This window comes from Oncorhynchus clarkii, chromosome 1 (genome assembly GCF_045791955.1).
Source record: "Oncorhynchus clarkii lewisi isolate Uvic-CL-2024 chromosome 1, UVic_Ocla_1.0, whole genome shotgun sequence".
In the NCBI taxonomy this organism is placed as follows: domain Eukaryota; kingdom Metazoa; phylum Chordata; class Actinopteri; order Salmoniformes; family Salmonidae; genus Oncorhynchus; species Oncorhynchus clarkii.
Window position 1 is genome coordinate 86,242,800 of NC_092147.1, and position 17,663 is coordinate 86,260,462.

Here is a 17,663-nt window from a genome sequence, read left to right on the forward strand (position 1 = left end):
ACCCACTGTGGACAGCAGCATCCTATTACCAGCCACCCACTGTGGACAGCAGCATCCCATTACCACCCACCCACTGTGGACAGCAGCATCCCATTACCAGCCACCCACTGTGGACAGCAGCATCCCATTACCACCCACCCACTGTGGACAGCAGCATCCCATTACCACCCACCCACTGTGGACAGCAGCATCCCATTACCACCCACCCACTGTGGACAGCAGCATCCCATTACCACCCACCCACCCACTGTGGATAGCAGCATCCCATTACCACCCACCCACTGTGGACAGCAGCATCCCATTACCACCCACCCACCCACTGTGGATAGCAGCATCCCATTACCAGCCACCCACTGTGGACAGCAGCATCCCATTACCACCCACCCACCCACTGTGGACAGCAGCATCCCATTACCACCCACCCACCCACTGTGGATAGCAGCATCCCATTACCAGCCACCCAATGTGGATAGCAGCATCCTATTACCAGCCACCCACTGTGGACAGCAGCATCCCATTACCACCCACCCACTGTGGACAGCAGCATCCCATTACCACCCACCCACTGTGGACAGCAGCATCCCATTACCACCCACCCACTGTGGACAGCAGCATCCCATTACCACCCACCCACTGTGGACAGCAGCATCCCATTACCACCCACCCACTGTGGACAGCAGCATCCCATTACCACCCACCCACCCACTGTGGATAGCAGCATCCCATTACCAGCCACCCACTGTGGACAGCAGCATCCCATTACCACCCACCCACCCACTGTGGATAGCAGCATCCCATTACCAGCCACCCACTGTGGATAGCAGCATCCCATTACCACCCACCCACTGTGGATAGCAGCATCCCATTACCAGCCACCCACTGTGGACAGCAGCATCCCATTACCACCCACCCACCCACTGTGGACAGCAGCATCCCATTACCACCCACCCACCCACTGTGGACAGCAGCATCCCATTACCACCCACCCACCCACTGTGGATAGCAGCATCCCATTACCAGCCACCCACTGTGGATAGCAGCATCCCATTACCACCCACCCACTGTGGACAGCAGCATCCCATTACCACCCACCCATTCCATGTATGCAAAACCAAACCATCAGAGAGCAGACACACACACACACACACACACACACACACACACACACACACACACACACACACACACACTCTCTGTAGAGGGGATTGCTTCCACTCCTGTGCTGTCGAGTGGAAGCACATTGGTGTGAACTATTGAGCCAAGTGAATCAGTGTTCAGGAGGAGTGTTTGTCGTGTCAGGTTCTATGTCAGATTATTACAGGTTATTGTTCAGTGGGAGTGTTTGTCCTGTCAGGTTCTATGTCAGATTATTACAGGTTATTGTTCAGTGGGAGTGTTTGTCCTGTCAGGTTCTATGTCAGATTATTACAGGTTATTGTTCAGTGGGAGTGTTTGTCCTGTCAGGTTCTATGTCAGATTATTACAGGTTATTGTTCAGTGGGAGTGTTTGTCCTGTCAGGTTCTATGTCAGATTATTACAGGTTATTGTTCAGCAGGAGTGTTTGTCCTGTCAAGTTCTATGTCAGATTATTACAGGTTTTTGTTCAGTGGGAGTGTTTGTCCTGTCAGGTTCTATGTCAGATTATTACAGGTTATTGTTCAGTGGGAGTGTTTGTCCTGTCAGGTTCTATGTCAGATTATTACAGGTTATTGTTCAGCAGGAGTGTTTGTCCTGTCAAGTTCTATGTCAGATTATTACAGGTTATTGTTCAGTGGGAGTGTTTGTCCTGTCAGGTTCTATGTCAGATTATTACAGGTTATTGTTCAGTGGGAGTGTTTGTCCTGTCAGGTTCTATGTCAGATTATTACAGGTTTTTGTTCAGTGGGAGTGTTCGTCCTGTCAGGTTCTATGTCAGATTATTACAGGTTATTGTTCAGCAGGAGTGTTTGTCCTGTCAAGTTCTATGTCAGATTATTACAGGTTATTGTTCAGTGGGAGTGTTTGTCCTGTCAGGTTCTATGTCAGATTATTACAGGTTATTGTTCAGTGGGAGTGTTTGTCCTGTCAGGTTCTATGTCAGATTATTACAGGTTTTTGTTCAGTGGGAGTGTTCGTCCTGTCAGGTTCTATGTCAGATTATTACAGGTTATTGTGCAGCGGGAGTGTTTGTCCTGTCAGGTTCTATGCCAGATTATTACAGGTTATTGTTCAGTAGGAGTGTTTTGTCCTTCTGCCTTATCCTTCTGGAGGGTCAGTCCTGGCTGGCTGCCTTATCCTTCTGGAGGGTCAGTCCTGGCTGGCTGCCTTATCCCTCTGGAGGGTCAGTCCTGGCTGGCTGCCTTATCCTTCTGGAGGGTCAGTCCTGGCTGGCTGCCTTATCCTTCTGGAGTGGCAGTCCTGGCTGGCTGCCTTATCCTTCTGGAGGGGCAGTCCTGGCTGGCTGGCTGCCTTATCCTTCTGGAGGGGCAGTCCTGGCTGGCTGGCTGCCTTATCCTTCCGGAGGGGCAGTCCTGGCTGGCTGGCTGCCTTATCCTTCTGGAGGGGCAGTCCTGGCTGCCTTATCCTTCTGGAAGGGCAGTCCTGGCTGGCTGGTTGGCTGCCTTATCCTCCTGGAGGGTCAGTCCTGGCTGGCTGCCTTATCCTTCTGGAGGGGCAGTCCTGGCTGGCTGTCTTATCCTTCTGGAGGGGCAGTCCTTGCTGGCTGCCTGGCTGCCTTATCCTTCTGGAGGGGCAGTCCTGGCTGTCTGGCTGCCTTATCCTTCTGGAGGGGCAGCCCTGGCTGGCTGGCTGGCTGCCTTATCCTTCTGGAGGACCGGCCCCGGTTGGCTGGCTGCCTTATCCTTCTGGAGGGGCAGTCCTGGCTGGATGGCTGCCTTATCCTTCTGGAGGGCTGGCCCCGGTTGGCTGGCTGCCTTATCCTTCTGGAGGGGCAGTCCTGGCTGGCTGGCTGCCTTATCCTTCTGGAGGGGCAGTCCTGGCTGGCTGGCTGCCTTATCCTTCTGGAGGGACGGCCCCGGTTGGCTGGCTGCCTTATCCTTCTGGAAGGCCGGCCCTGGCTGGCTGGCTGGCTGGCTGCCTTATCCTTCTGAAAGGCCGGTCCTGGCTGGCTTATCCTTCTGAAAGCTAAACAAACGACCAGCTGTGTTTTTGCCAGATGTGACGTGCTGTGTACTCTTTGATGTACGCCTGTGTACTATGAGCTATCATCAAATCGCGTATTAAGGAACACACTATGAGAGGATGAATCTAGCATCAGAAGCATTCTCATATGGGTTCGCGTCCCAAATGGAACCCGATTCCCTATATAGTGTACTACTTTTGACCAGGGCACATGATTGTTACCATTGGCGTGACAATGACCATAAGAGTTGGCAAGACAGCACAAACAGATCTGAGACCAGGCTATAGATTCCTTCACCCCTTAGTGCCTGTGGGTTGGAGCGAATCATGCACCACATTCCTAAGGTCTGTCCAATCTACCAACTCAGCGGAGGGCCTACTCACCCTCAACTCAGCAGGACCCGAAGCAATGGCTTGGCTAAAGGAATTCACTAAATAAATAAATTGATGTTGTTTATCTCTCTGGCTGCTTCCCTTAGGTTGATGAGATCTACCACGATGAGTCCTTGGGAACCAACATCAACATCGTCCTCGTCCGCATGATCATGGTCGGGTACAGACAGGTAAGACTTCTCATCTTCCTGATCACGGTCAGGTACAGACAGGTAAGACTTCTCATCTTCCTGATTACGGTCAGGTACAGACAGGTAAGACTTCTCATCTTCCTGATCATGGTCGGGTACAGACAGGTAAGACTTCTCATCTTCCTGATCACGGTCAGGTACAGACAGGTAAGACTTCTCATCTTCCTGATTACGGTCAGGTACAGACAGGTAAGACTTCTCATCTTCCTGATCACGGTCAGGTACAGACAGGTAAGACTTCTCATCTTCCTGATCACGGTCAGGTACAGACAGGTAAGAGTTTACATTACACCCATCGCTCGCTCTGTCTCTCTCGTCTCCTTCTCTCTGTCTCTCTCGTCTCCTTCTCTTTGTCTCTCTCGCTCTCTCTTTCTCTCTCTCTCCAGGGGTGATAATGGGTGGCCATTGGAAATCAACTAATTGTGTCACAAATAGTGTTGAAATTGGCTTAAACGGACTCCCGGGTGGCGCAGGGTGCTGTACTGCAGCGCCAGCTGTGCCATCAGAGTCCCTGGGTTCGCGCCCAGGCTCTGTCGTAACCGGCCGCGACCGGGAGGTCCGTGGGGCGACGCACAATTGGCCTAGCGTCGTCCGGGTTAGGGAGGGCTTGGTCGGTAGGGGTGTCCTTGTCTCATCGCGCACCAGCGACTCCTGTGGCGGGCTGGGCGCAGTGTGCGCTAACCAAGGTGGCCAGGTGCACGGTGTTTCCTCCGACGCATTGGTGCGGCTGGCTTCCGGGTTGGATGCGCGCTGTGTTAAGAAGCAGTGCGGCTTGGTTGGGTTGTGTATCGGAGGACGCATGACTTTCAACCTTCGTCTCTCCTGAGCCCGTACGGGAGTTGTAGCGATGAGACAAGATACCACGAAATTGGGGAGAAAAAGGGGTAAAAAAAAAAAGATAAAAATTCAAAAGAAAAAAGAAATTGCCTTAAACTAGGATGCATTGTATTGAATAACTGTTTCAACTGTTCATTTGTATTTGCCCTAATTTATTCAAATCAATCAATTTCAAATGATCCATCTTGATCCATATATCCATCCATCTTGAGCCATCCAGACTCACAGCAAACATCTCCAATCCAAAATTAAATCTAGAATCGGCTTCCTATTTCGCAACAAAGCATCCTTCACTCATGCTGCCAAACATACCCTTGTAAAACTGAAAATCCTGCCGATCCTTGACTTCGGCGATGTCATTTACAAAATAGCCTCTACTCAGCAAATTAGATGTAGTCTTTCACAGTGCCATCCGTTTTGTCACCAAAGCCCCTTATACCACCCACCACTACGACCTGTATGCACCAAATGGCTCCAGGTTATCCATAGGTCTTTGCTAGGTAAAACACTGCCTTTTCTCAGCTCACTGGTCACCATAGCAGCATCCACACGTAGCACGCGCTCCAGCAGGTATATTTCACTGGTCATCCCCAAAGCCAACACTTCCTTTGGCCGCCTTTCCTTCCAGTTCTTTGCTGCCAATGACTGGAACGAATTGCAAAAATCACTGAAGCTGGAGTCTTATATCTCCCTTACTAACTTTAAGCAAAAGCTGTCAGAGCAGTTTACTGAGCATTGCACCTGTACACAGCCCATCTGTAAATAGCACACCCAACTACCTCATCCCTATATATATTTTTTTTTTGTTGCTCATTTGCACCCTAGTATCTCTATTTGCACATTCATCTTCTGCACATCTATCACTCCAGTGTTTAATTTTGCTAAATTGTAATTATTTTGCCACTATGGGCTATTTATTGCCTTTACCTCCCTAATCTTACTACATTTGCAAACACTGTATATATATTTTTCTGTTGTGTTATTGAATGTACGTTTGTTTATCCCATTTATCCCATGTGTAACTGTGTCGCACTGCTTTGCTTTATCTTGGCCAGGTCGCAGTTGTAAATGAGAACTTGTTCTCAACTGGCCTACCTGGTTAAATAAAAGTGTTCTCAACTGGTCTACCTGGTTAAATAAAGGTGTTCTCAACTGGCCTACCTGGTTAAATAAAGGTGTTCTCAACTAGACTACCTGGTTAAATAAAGGTGTTCTCAACTAGACTACCTGGTTAAATAAAGGTGTTCTCAACTGGCCTACCTGGTTAAATAAAGGTGTTCTCAACTGGCCTACCTGGTTAAATAAAGGTGTTCTCAACTGGCCTACCTGGTTAAATAAAGGTGTTCTCAACTAGACTACCTGGTTAAATAAAGGTGTTCTCAACTGGCCTACCTGGTTAAATAAAGGTGTTCTCAACTGGCCTACCTGGTTAAATAAAGGTGTTCTCAACTGGCCTACCTGGTTAAATAAAGGTGTTCTCAACTAGCCTACCTGGTTAAATAAAGGTGTTCTCAACTGGCCTACCTGGTTAAATAAAGGTGTTCTCAACTAGCCTACCTGGTTAAATAAAGGTGTTCTCAACTGGCCTACCTGGTTAAATAAAGGTGTTCTCAACTGGCCTACCTGGTTAAATAAAGGTGTTCTCAACTAGCCTACCTGGTTAAATAAAGGTGTTCTCAACTAGCCTACCTGGTTAAATAAAGGTGTTCTCAACTAGCCTACCTGGTTAAATAAAGGTGTTCTCAACTGGCCTACCTGGTTAAATAAAGGTGTTCTCAACTAGCCTACCTGGTTAAATAAAGGTGCTCTCAACTAGCCTACCTGGTTAAATAAAGGTGTTCTCATCTAGCCTACCTGGTTAAATAAAGGTGTTCTCAACTAGCCTACCTGGTTAAATAAAGGTGTTCTCAACTAGCCTACCTGGTTAAATAAAGGTGTTCTCAACTGGCCACCTGCTTAAATAAAGGTGTTCTCAACTAGCCTACCTGGTTAAATAAAGGTGTTCTCAACTAGCCTACCTGGTTAAATAAAGGTGTTCTCAACTAGCCTACCTGCTTAAATAAAGGTGTTCTCAACTAGCCTACCTGGTTAAATAAAGGTGTTCTCAACTAGCCTACCTGGTTAAATAAAGGTGTTCTCAACTAGCCTACCTGGTTAAATAAAGGTGTTCTCAACTGGCCTACCTGGTTAAATAAAGGTGTTCTCAACTAGCCTACCTGGTTAAATAAAGGTGTTCTCAACTGGCCTACCTGGTTAAATAAAGGTGTTCTCAACTGGCCTACCTGGTTAAATAAAGGTGTTCTCAACTAGCCTACCTGGTTAAATAAAGGTGTTCTCAACTGGCCTACCTGGTTAAATAAAGGTGTTCTCAACTAGCCTACCTGGTTAAATAAAGGTGTTCTCAACTAGCCTACCTGGTTAAATAAAGGTGTTCTCAACTGGCCTACCTGGTTAAATAAAGGTGTTCTCAACTAGACTACCTGGTTAAATAAAGGTGTTCTCAACTGGCCTACCTGGTTAAATAAAGGTTAAATAAAAAATATAAATATATTCTCCTCAAGCACAAGAACACTCTCCAGGCTGTTGCTGTAAAACAACAAATATGCCTCCCAAATGGTACTCTTTTCCCTATATAGTGTACTCTTTTCCCTATATAGTGTACTACCTTTCCCTATATAGTGTACTCTTTTCCCTATATAGTGTACTACCTTTCCCTATATAGTGTACTACCTTTCCCTATATAGTGTACTACTTTTGACCAGGGTACACTCAACACTCAATAACTAATAATTACGTTATGTTTTAGTCATTGAGCAGATACTCTTATCCAAGCCAACTAAAAATCAGTGCTTTCAACTCAAGTAGCTAAAACAAGCATGCTGATCCCTATCATTGCAGGTATAACCATTTTGAAGTAGTCATCTATGTGCTGAAGAGCGCTTGTAAGAGTAATAATGATGATTAAACACAGTGAGACGATCCTATTCAGCAGTTATGGTAGGCTGTTAGCCTGAGGGCCTGCTGTTTGGGGTATCAACTCCTTGTCGCTCATTGGCTTAACTAGGACAGCGATGGAGTTGGCAAGAGCACAAACAGATCTGGGATCAGGCTCGTAGATTGTTTCTGAAATGAGAACGGTATTCTTCTTTCCTCAGTCCATCAGCCTGATCGAGCGTGGGAACCCGTCCCGTAGCCTGGAGCAGGTGTGTCGCTGGGCCAACACGCAGCAGCGCCGGGACCCCGATCATGCTGAGTACCATGACCATGCCATCTTCCTCACAAGGCAAGATTTTGGTCCCGCAGGTATGCAAGGTACTGTATTTCTCTCGATCGAAGGCCTGTGCAGACTGATACGACAGATATCTCCTTCCCATTCACAAGGGTTGGCTCCTTTCAAGGCTAGCTCAGGTAAGGTCTCTGGAAACTTGACAGAGTTGGGGTCCTTTTCAATTCCAAGTCCATTCCGGAAGTAAACTGAAATTCCAATTCCGGATTTTTTTTCTCCCTTATTGCTTTTCAATTGGAATTGGATTGTCAGTTTACTTCCGGAACTCTTTGAATAGTGATGGACTGGACCTCAACCATGCTGGGACCTCACAGGGAAGCAGGCAGCTGCTGCTGTGGTCCAGAAATGAATTCCATCCCAAGTGCCACCCTATTCCCTGTATAGTGCACTACTTGTGCAGAAAGGAAACAGGGAGCCATTTTGTGATGCTGACATTGTCCTGAGCATGTCTACATCCGCCTGTGGTGACCTCACATAACACTGAGTACATCATTGAGTATTTTCCAACCCTTTGCTGACTGACTGGGCATTGGTGCCAACCCATGTTTCCAAAAATACCATCAGATCTACACAATAATGGTTTCTGGCATGTAGGGAAAAAACATGAAAATGCTCCGAAATGGTTTGATTTTTCCTTTTCCCAGTATTTATAGTTTCCAGGTAGTCTGTAAGTAACTTATCATTTAAACTGAAATAGGAAATGTCCTCTCTGTGTTGTTTTACATAATTACAACTCATTTTAAGATCATCTCTACTTACATCATCACGGTTTGAATCAATGTGTACTGAAGTACTCCCACTCGTGTCTATTTGTAAGACAAGTGAATGAAGAATAGACATGTTGACTTTAATACACATAGACTTGAAATCGTTTAAAGACAAAATAATGTTTAAAGTTTAAAGACAAAGAATGTAAGTACTACAAAAACTATGTCCTCTCTCTGAGTGACCTCTAGAGGGACCACTGCAAGTTCAACGTTAAAAGTGTTTTGAAAATTATCTCGAAGGTATATTACTTAGTATTCGTTATTAAATGTACACATCCACATTTACATGACAGTATATATTTTGGAACAAGATCTGTCCAGTTGTTTTCTGCGTCACAACACGACCACAAGCACAACACAATTTCTTGAGACTTTTTTGTTCACTGCAACGCAAGGCTTTGAGAAACAAACCTCTTGCTATACCTTCTTTTGAAGTTCACTGTCACATATTGACTTTTGACTTTGGTTTAACTTTGAAGCACGTGTCATGTTTAAACAGAGAGTCAGAAACACTTCAAATGTTACCGTAGCAGCCAGCGATGTTATGGCCATAACAGGCCCGTCTCTAAGGCACCGTGGGATGGGTTGGGACTGGCCTCTTCAACTATGGCCATAACAGGCCCGTCTCTAAGGCACTGTGGGATGGGTTGGGACTGGCCTCTTCAACTATGGCCATAACAGGCCCATCTCTAAGGCACCGTGGGATGGGTTGGGACTGGCCTCTTCAACTATGGCCATAACAGGCCCGTCTCTAAGGCACCGTGGGATGGGTTGGGACTGTCCTCTTCAACTATGGCCATAACAGGCCCGTCTCTAAGGCACCGTGGGATGGGTTGGGACTGGCCTCTTCAACTAGGGAACAACCGTCCAGGCTTAGGGGTAAACATCACACTCTGTTGCCAGAGTTTTCTGATGACTTGGAGGATTTTACACCCAAATACAGACCGCGGGACCTGAGAGGAAACTCCTGTTTATAACGAGTCAGCAAAAATAAAAACCTGGAAACGGTCCAGAATCTATATAACGCTTTATTTTAAACTTTAATATCTTAAATCTTAACATCTCAATGCAATTCTGATGAGATTAATGAGGGATGAAAACAGTGAACTAAATCTGAAGATTTTGTTATTGAATGTATGTGATTGTCACTGTAGCAGTAACCACTGACAGGTATGTTGAATGTATGTGATTGTCACTGTAGCAGTAACCACTGACAGGTATGTTGAATGTATGTGATTGTCACTGTAGCAGTAACTACTGACAGGTATGTTGAATGTATGTGATTGTCCTCTCACTGTAGCAGTAACCACTGACAGGTATGTTGAATGTATGTGATTGTCACTGTAGCAGTAACTACTGACAGGTATGTTGAATGTATGTGATTGTCACTGTAGCAGTAACCACTGACAGGTATGTTGAATGTATGTGATTGTCCTCTCACTGTAGCAGTAACCACTGACGGGTATGTTGAGTGATTAATCTATAGGATCTGTGTCATTTATGATACTATATACTGCATCTCAGTGCTTAAGGCGTCACTACAGACACCCTGGTTCGACTCCAAGGCTGTATCAAAACCGGCCGTGATTGGGCGGCGCACAATTGGCCCAGCGTCGTCCGGGTTTGGCCGGTGTAGGCCGTCATTGTAAATAATAATTTGTTCTTAACTGACTTGCCTCAATTATATAAATAAAAATATCTGAACTACTGACTCATGTCATCCTCTCATATCATTAATGGAATATATAGGTGTGATTTATACTGAACAAAAATATAAACACAACTTGTAAAGTGTTGGACCCATGTTTCATGAGCTGAAATAAAATATCCCAGAAATTTTCCATACAAACAAAAAAAAGCATTTCTCCATTGACAAGATAATTCATCCACCTGACAGGTGTGGCATATCAAGAAGCTGATGAAACAAGCATGCTCATTACACAGGTGCACCTTGTGCTGGGGACAATAAAAGGCCACTCTGTAACACAATGTAGGAGCGTACAATAGGAATGCTGACTACATGAATGTTCACCAGAGCTGTTGCCAGAGAACGTAATGTTAATTTCTCTACCATAAGCCGCCTCCAATGTCGTTTTAGAGATTTACGTCCAACCGGCCTCACATTCACAGCGCACGTGTAACCACGGCAGCCCAAGGACCTCCACATCCGGCTTCTTCACCTGTGGGATCGTCTGAAACCGAATAATTTCTGCACAAACTGTCAGAAACCGTCTCAGGGAAGCTCAACTGCGTGCTCGTTGTCCTCACCAGGGTCTTCACCTGATTGCAGTGGTCAAAAGCTCACCTTTAATGGCCACTGGCACGCTGGAGAAGTGTTCTCTTCATGGATGAGTGCCCCATGGTGGCGATGGGGTTATGGTATAGGCAGGCAGGCATAAGCTACGGACAATGAACAAAATTGCATTTTATCGATTGCAATTTGAATGCACAGAGATACCGTGATGAGATCCTGAGGTCCATTGTCATGCCATTTATCCGCCACCATCACCTCATGTTTCATCATGATAATGCACAGCCCCATGTCACAAGGATCTGTACACAATTCCTGGAAGCTGAAAATGTCCCAGTTCTTCCATAGCCTGCATACTCACCAGACATGTCACCCATTGAGCATGTTTGGGATGCTCTGGATCGATGTGTACGACAGCGTGTTCCAGTTCCCGCCAATATCCAGCAACTTCTCACAGCCATTGAAGAGGAGCGGGACAACATTCCACAGGCCACAATCAACAGCCTGATCAACTCTATGTGGAGGAGATGTATCTGTATTCCCAGTCATGTGAAATCCATAGGTTAGGGCGGCAGGGTAGCCTAGTGGTTAGAGTGTTGGACTAGTAACCGGAAGGTTGCAAGTTAACCCACTGTTCCTAGGCCGTCATTGAAAGTAAGAATTTGTTCTTAACTGACTTGCCTAGTTAAATAAAGGTAAAGTGATTTCCTCATATGAAATGTAACTCAGTAAAATCTTTGAAATTGTTGCATGTTGTGTTTATATTTTTGTTCAGTGTATAAACTATAACTACTGTTCTATAACTACTGTTCTATAGCTACTGTTCTATAACTACTGTTCTATAGCTACTATACCATAACTACTGTTCTATATCTACTATACCATAACTACTGTTCTATAGCTACTGTTCTATAACTACTGTTCTATAACTACTGTTCTATAACTACTGTTCTATAACTACTGTTCTATAACTACTGTTCTATAACTACTGTTCTATAACTACTGTTCTATAACTACTGTTCTATAACTACTGTTCTATAACTACTGTTCTATAACTACTGCACTATAACTACTGTACCATAGCTACTATACCATAGCTACTGCACTATAGCTACTGTACCATAGCTACTATACCATAGCTACTGTTCTATAACTACTGTTCTATAACTACTGTTCTATAACTACTGTTCTATAACTACTGTTCTATAGCTACTGTTCTATAACTACTGTTCTATAACTACTGTTCTATAACTACTGTTCTATAACTACTGTTCTATAACTACTGTTCTATAACTACTGTTCTATAACTACTGTTCTATAACTACTGTTCTATAACTACTGTTCTATAACTACTGCACTATAACTACTGTACCATAGCTACTATACCATAGCTACTGCACTATAGCTACTGTACCATAGCTACTATACCATAGCTACTATAACATAGCTACAATACCATAGCTACTGTTCTATAACTACTGTTCTATAACTACTGTTCTATAACTACTGTTCTATAACTACTGTTCTATAACTACTGTTCTATAACTACTGTTCTATAACTACTGTTCTATAACTACTGTTCTATAACTACTGCACTATAACTACTGTACCATAGCTACTATACCATAGCTACTGCACTATAGCTACTGTACCATAGCTACTATACCATAGCTACTATAACATAGCTACTATACCATAGCTACTATACCATAGCTACTGCACTATAGCTACTGTACCATAGCTACTATAACATAGCTACTATACCATAGCTACTATAACATAGCTACTATACCATATCTACTGCACTATAGCTACTGTACCATAGCTACTGTACCATAGCTACTGTACCATAGCTACTGCACTATAGCTACTGTACCATAGCTACTATACCATAGCTACTATAACATAGCTACTATACCATATCTACTGCACTATAGCTACTGTACCATAGCTACTATACCATATCTACTATAACATAGCTACTATACCATATCTACTGCACTATAGCTACTGTACCATAGCTACTATACCATAGCTACTGCACTATAGCTACTGTACCATAGCTACTGTACCATAGCTACTATACCATATCTACTATAACATAGCTACTATACCATATCTACTGCACTATAGCTACTGTACCATAGCTACTATACCATAGCTACTGCACTATAGCTACTGTACCATAGCTACTATACCATAGCTACTGCACTATAGCTACTGTACCATAGCTACTGTACCATAGCTACTATACCATAGCTACTGCACTATAGCTACTGTACCATAGCTACTATACCATAGCTACTGCACTATAGCTACTGTACCATAGCTACTATACCATAGCTACTGCACTATAGCTACTGTACCATAGCTACTATACCATAGCTACTGCACTATAGCTACTGTACCATAGCTACTATACCATAGCTACTGCACTATAGCTACTGTACCATAGCTACTATACCATAGCTACTGTACCATAGCTACTATACCATAGCTACTGCACTATAGCTACTATACCATATCTACTGCACTATAGCTACTGTACCATAGCTACTATAACATAGCTACTGTACCATAGCTACTATAACATAGCTACTGCACTATAGCTACTGTACCATAGCTACTATAACATAGCTACTGCACTATAGCTACTGTACCATAGCTACTATACCATAGCTACTGCACTATAGCTACTGTACCATAGCTACTATAACATAGCTACTGTACCATAGCTACTATAGCTACTATAACATAGCTACTATACCATAGCTACTGCACTATAGCTACTGCACTATAGCTACTGTACCATAGCTACTGCACTATAACTACTGTACCATAGCTACTATAACATAGCTACTGCACTATAGCTACTGTACCATAGCTACTGCACTATAACTACTATACCATAGCTACTGCACTATAGCTACTGCACTATAGCTACTATACCATAGCTACTGCACTATAGCTACTATAGCTACTATAACATAGCTACTGTACCATAGCTACTGCACTATAGCTACTATACCATAGCTACTGCACTATAGCTACTATAACATAGCTACTGCACTATAGCTACTGTACCATAGCTACTATAACATAGCTACTGTACCATAGCTACTGCACTATAACTACTGTTCTATAGCTACTGCACTATAACTACTGTTCTATAGCTACTGCACTATAGCTACTATACCATAGCTACTGCACTATAGCTACTGTACCATAGCTACTATAACATAGCTACTGCACTATAGCTACTGCACTATAGCTACTATAACATAGCTACTGTACCATAGCTACTGCACTATAGCTACTATACCATAGCTACTATAACATAGCTACTGTACCATAGCTACTGCACTATAGCTACTATACCATAGCTACTATACCATAGCTACTGTACCATAGCTACTGTACCATAGCTACTATAACATAGCTACTGCACTATAGCTACTATAGCTACTATAACATAGCTACTATACCATAGCTACTGCACTATAGCTACTATACCATAGCTACTGCACTATAGCTACTGTACCATAGTTACTATAGCTACTATAACATAGCTACTATAACATAGCTACTGCACTATAGCTACTGTACCATAGCTACTGTACCATAGCTACTATACCATAGCTACTGCACTATAGCTACTGTACCATAGCTACTGTACCATAGCTACCATAGCTACTATAACATAGCTACTATAACATAGCTACTATACCATAGCTACTATAACATAGCTACTATACCATAGCTACTATAACATAGCTACTGTACCATAGCTACTATACCATAGCTACTGTACCATAGCTACTGTACCATAGCTACTGTACCATAGCTACTGCACTATAGCTACTATACCATAGCTACTGCACTATAGCTACTGTACCATAGCTACTATAGCTACTATAACATAGCTACTATACCATAGCTACTGCACTATAGCTACTATACCATAGCTACTGCACTATAGCTACTGTACCATAGCTACTGCACTATAGCTACTGTACCATAGCTACTGCACTATAGCTACTGTACCATAGCTACCATAGCTACTATAACATAGCTACTATAACATAGCTACTATACCATAGCTACTGCACTATAGCTACTGTACCATAGCTACTGCACTATAGCTACTATACCATAGCTACTGCACTATAGCTACTGTACCATAGCTACCATAGCTACTATAACATAGCTACTATAACATAGCTACTGTACCATAGCTACTATACCATAGCTACTGCACTATAGCTACTGTACCATAGCTACTATAACATAGCTACTGCACTATAGCTACTATACCATAGCTACTATAACATAGCTACTGTACCATAGCTACTATAACATAGCTACTGCACTATAGCTACTGTACCATAGCTACTATACCATAGCTACTGCACTATAGCTACTGTACCATAGCTACTATAACATAGCTACTGTACCATAGCTACTATAACATAGCTACTGTACCATAGCTACTATACCATAGCTACTGCACTATAGCTACTGTACCATAGCTACTATAACATAGCTACTGTACCATAGCTACTATAACATAGCTACTGTACCATAGCTACTATAACATAGCTACTGTACCATAGCTACTATAACATAGCTACTGTACCATAGCTACTGCACTATAGCTACTGTACCTACTGCAACTTTTTCTCATACTCTTCCATGCCAAGCTCACCATGGCTTTTTCATGGGAATGTATACAGTCTCCATTCTCTTGAATATCTTTTATCTGTCTTCAGATAAAGGGCTCAGCTAGCGCATCTCCATTGCTTTCCTGTTGTGCCATTTTGCTTGCAGCATTTAAATAGGTGATGAGCGACTCAACTATTATGGAAGAAGAAACACCATCCATCATTCTAACTAAGTAGAACTAAGTCTAACTAAGCCATTCTCACTAAGTAGAACTAAGCCTAACTAAGCCATTCTAACTAAGTAGAACTACGTCTAACTAAGCCATTCTAACTAAGTAGAACTACGTCTAACTAAGCCATTCTCAATAAGTAGAACTAAGTCTAACTAAGCCAGTCTAACTAAGTAGAACTACGTCTAACTAAGCCATTCTATCTAAGTAGAACTAAGTCTAACTAAGCCAGTCTAACTAAGCCATTCTAACTAAGTAGAATTAAGTCTAACTAAACCATTCTAACTAAGAAGAATTAAGTCTAACTAAACCATTCTAACTAAGTTCAACTAAGCAAGTTTAACTAAGCCATTCTAACTAAGTAGAACTAAGCCTAACTAAGCCATTCTAAGTAGAACTAAGCCTAACTAAGCCATTCTAACTAAGTCCAACTAAGCCATTCTAACTAAGTAGAACTAAGTCTAACTAAGCCATTCTAACTAAGTAGAACTAAGTCTAACTAAGCCATTCTAACTAAGTCTAACTAAGCCAGTCTAACTAAGTAGAACTAAGTCTAACTAAGCCATTCTAACTAAGTCTAACTAAGCCAGTCTAACTAAGCCATTCTAACTAAGTAGAACTAAGCCAATCTAACTAAGTAGAACTAAGCCATTCTAACTAAGTCTAACTAAGCCAGTCTAACTAAGTAGAACTAAGTCTAACTAAGCCATTCTAACTAAGTCTAACTAAGCCAGTCTAACTAAGTAGAACTAAGTCTAACTAAGCCATTCTAACTAAGTCTAACTAAGCCAGTCTAACTAAGTAGAACTAAGCCATTCTAACTAAGCCATTCTAACTAAGTCTAACTAAGCCATTCTAACTAAGTCTAACTAAGCCATTCTAACTAAGTCTAACTAAGCCATTCTAACTAAGTCTAACTAAGCCATTCTAACTAAGTCTAACTAAGCCATTCTAACTAAGTAGAACTAAGCCATTCTAACTAAGTAGAACTAAGCCATTCTAACTAAGTAGAACTAAGCCATTCTAACTAAGTAGAACTAAGCCATTCTAACTAAGTCATTCAAACCAGGTTTGGGGTCAATTCCAATTTCCTTCCTGAATTGACAGAATTGATTGAAATAGAATTGAGCCCAACTCTGACGGTGATCATGGTGATCATGGTGATTCCACGACACCTTTATGACAGTGGCATATAATAGGAAACGTCATCTTCCTATAAACAGAGTGACTATTGGATATAAATATAACATGACTATTAAATAACATTTGACCATTTGATATAACTACATAACCATTATAACATAACCATCTGATATAACTACATAACCATTATAACATAACCATCTGATATAACTACATAACCATTATAACATAACCATCTGATATAACTACATAACCATTATAACATAACCATCTGATATAACTACATAACCATTATAACATAACCATCTGATATAACTACATAATCATTATAACATAACCATCTGATATAACTACATAACCATTATAACATAACCATCTGATATAACTACATAACCATTATAACATAACCATCTGATATAACTACATAACCATTATAACATAACCATCTGATATAACTACATAACCATTATAACATAACCATCTGATATAACTACATAACCATTATAACATAACCATCTGATATAACTACATAACCATTATAACATAACCATCTGATATAACTACATAACCATTATAACATAACCATCTGATATAACTACATAACCATTATAACATAACCATCTGATATAACTACATAATCATTATAACATAACCATCTGACCATCTGATATAACTACATAACCATTATAACATAACCATCTGATATAACTACATAACCATTATAACATAACCATCTGATATAACTACATAACCATTATAACATAACCATCTGATATAACTACA

At 42.3% G+C, this 17,663-nt stretch overlaps 1 protein-coding gene across 2 annotated transcripts in view; it reads left to right on the forward strand.

Moving 5' to 3' along the window:
* The window catches only part of LOC139413592 (A disintegrin and metalloproteinase with thrombospondin motifs 14-like), a 95,356-nt gene that overhangs the window by 58,421 nt on the left and 19,272 nt on the right, over window positions 1-17,663 (forward strand). The window contains exons 5-6 of one of the 2 annotated variants that reach the window (XM_071161146.1): window positions 3,601-3,684; window positions 7,698-7,845. In XM_071161146.1, the coding sequence (XP_071017247.1) occupies window positions 3,601-3,684; window positions 7,698-7,845 (232 nt within the window). Of the gene's footprint in view, window positions 1-3,600; window positions 3,685-7,697; window positions 7,855-17,663 lie in introns of both variants that reach the window. The other variant, XM_071161135.1, reaches the window with a different exon arrangement.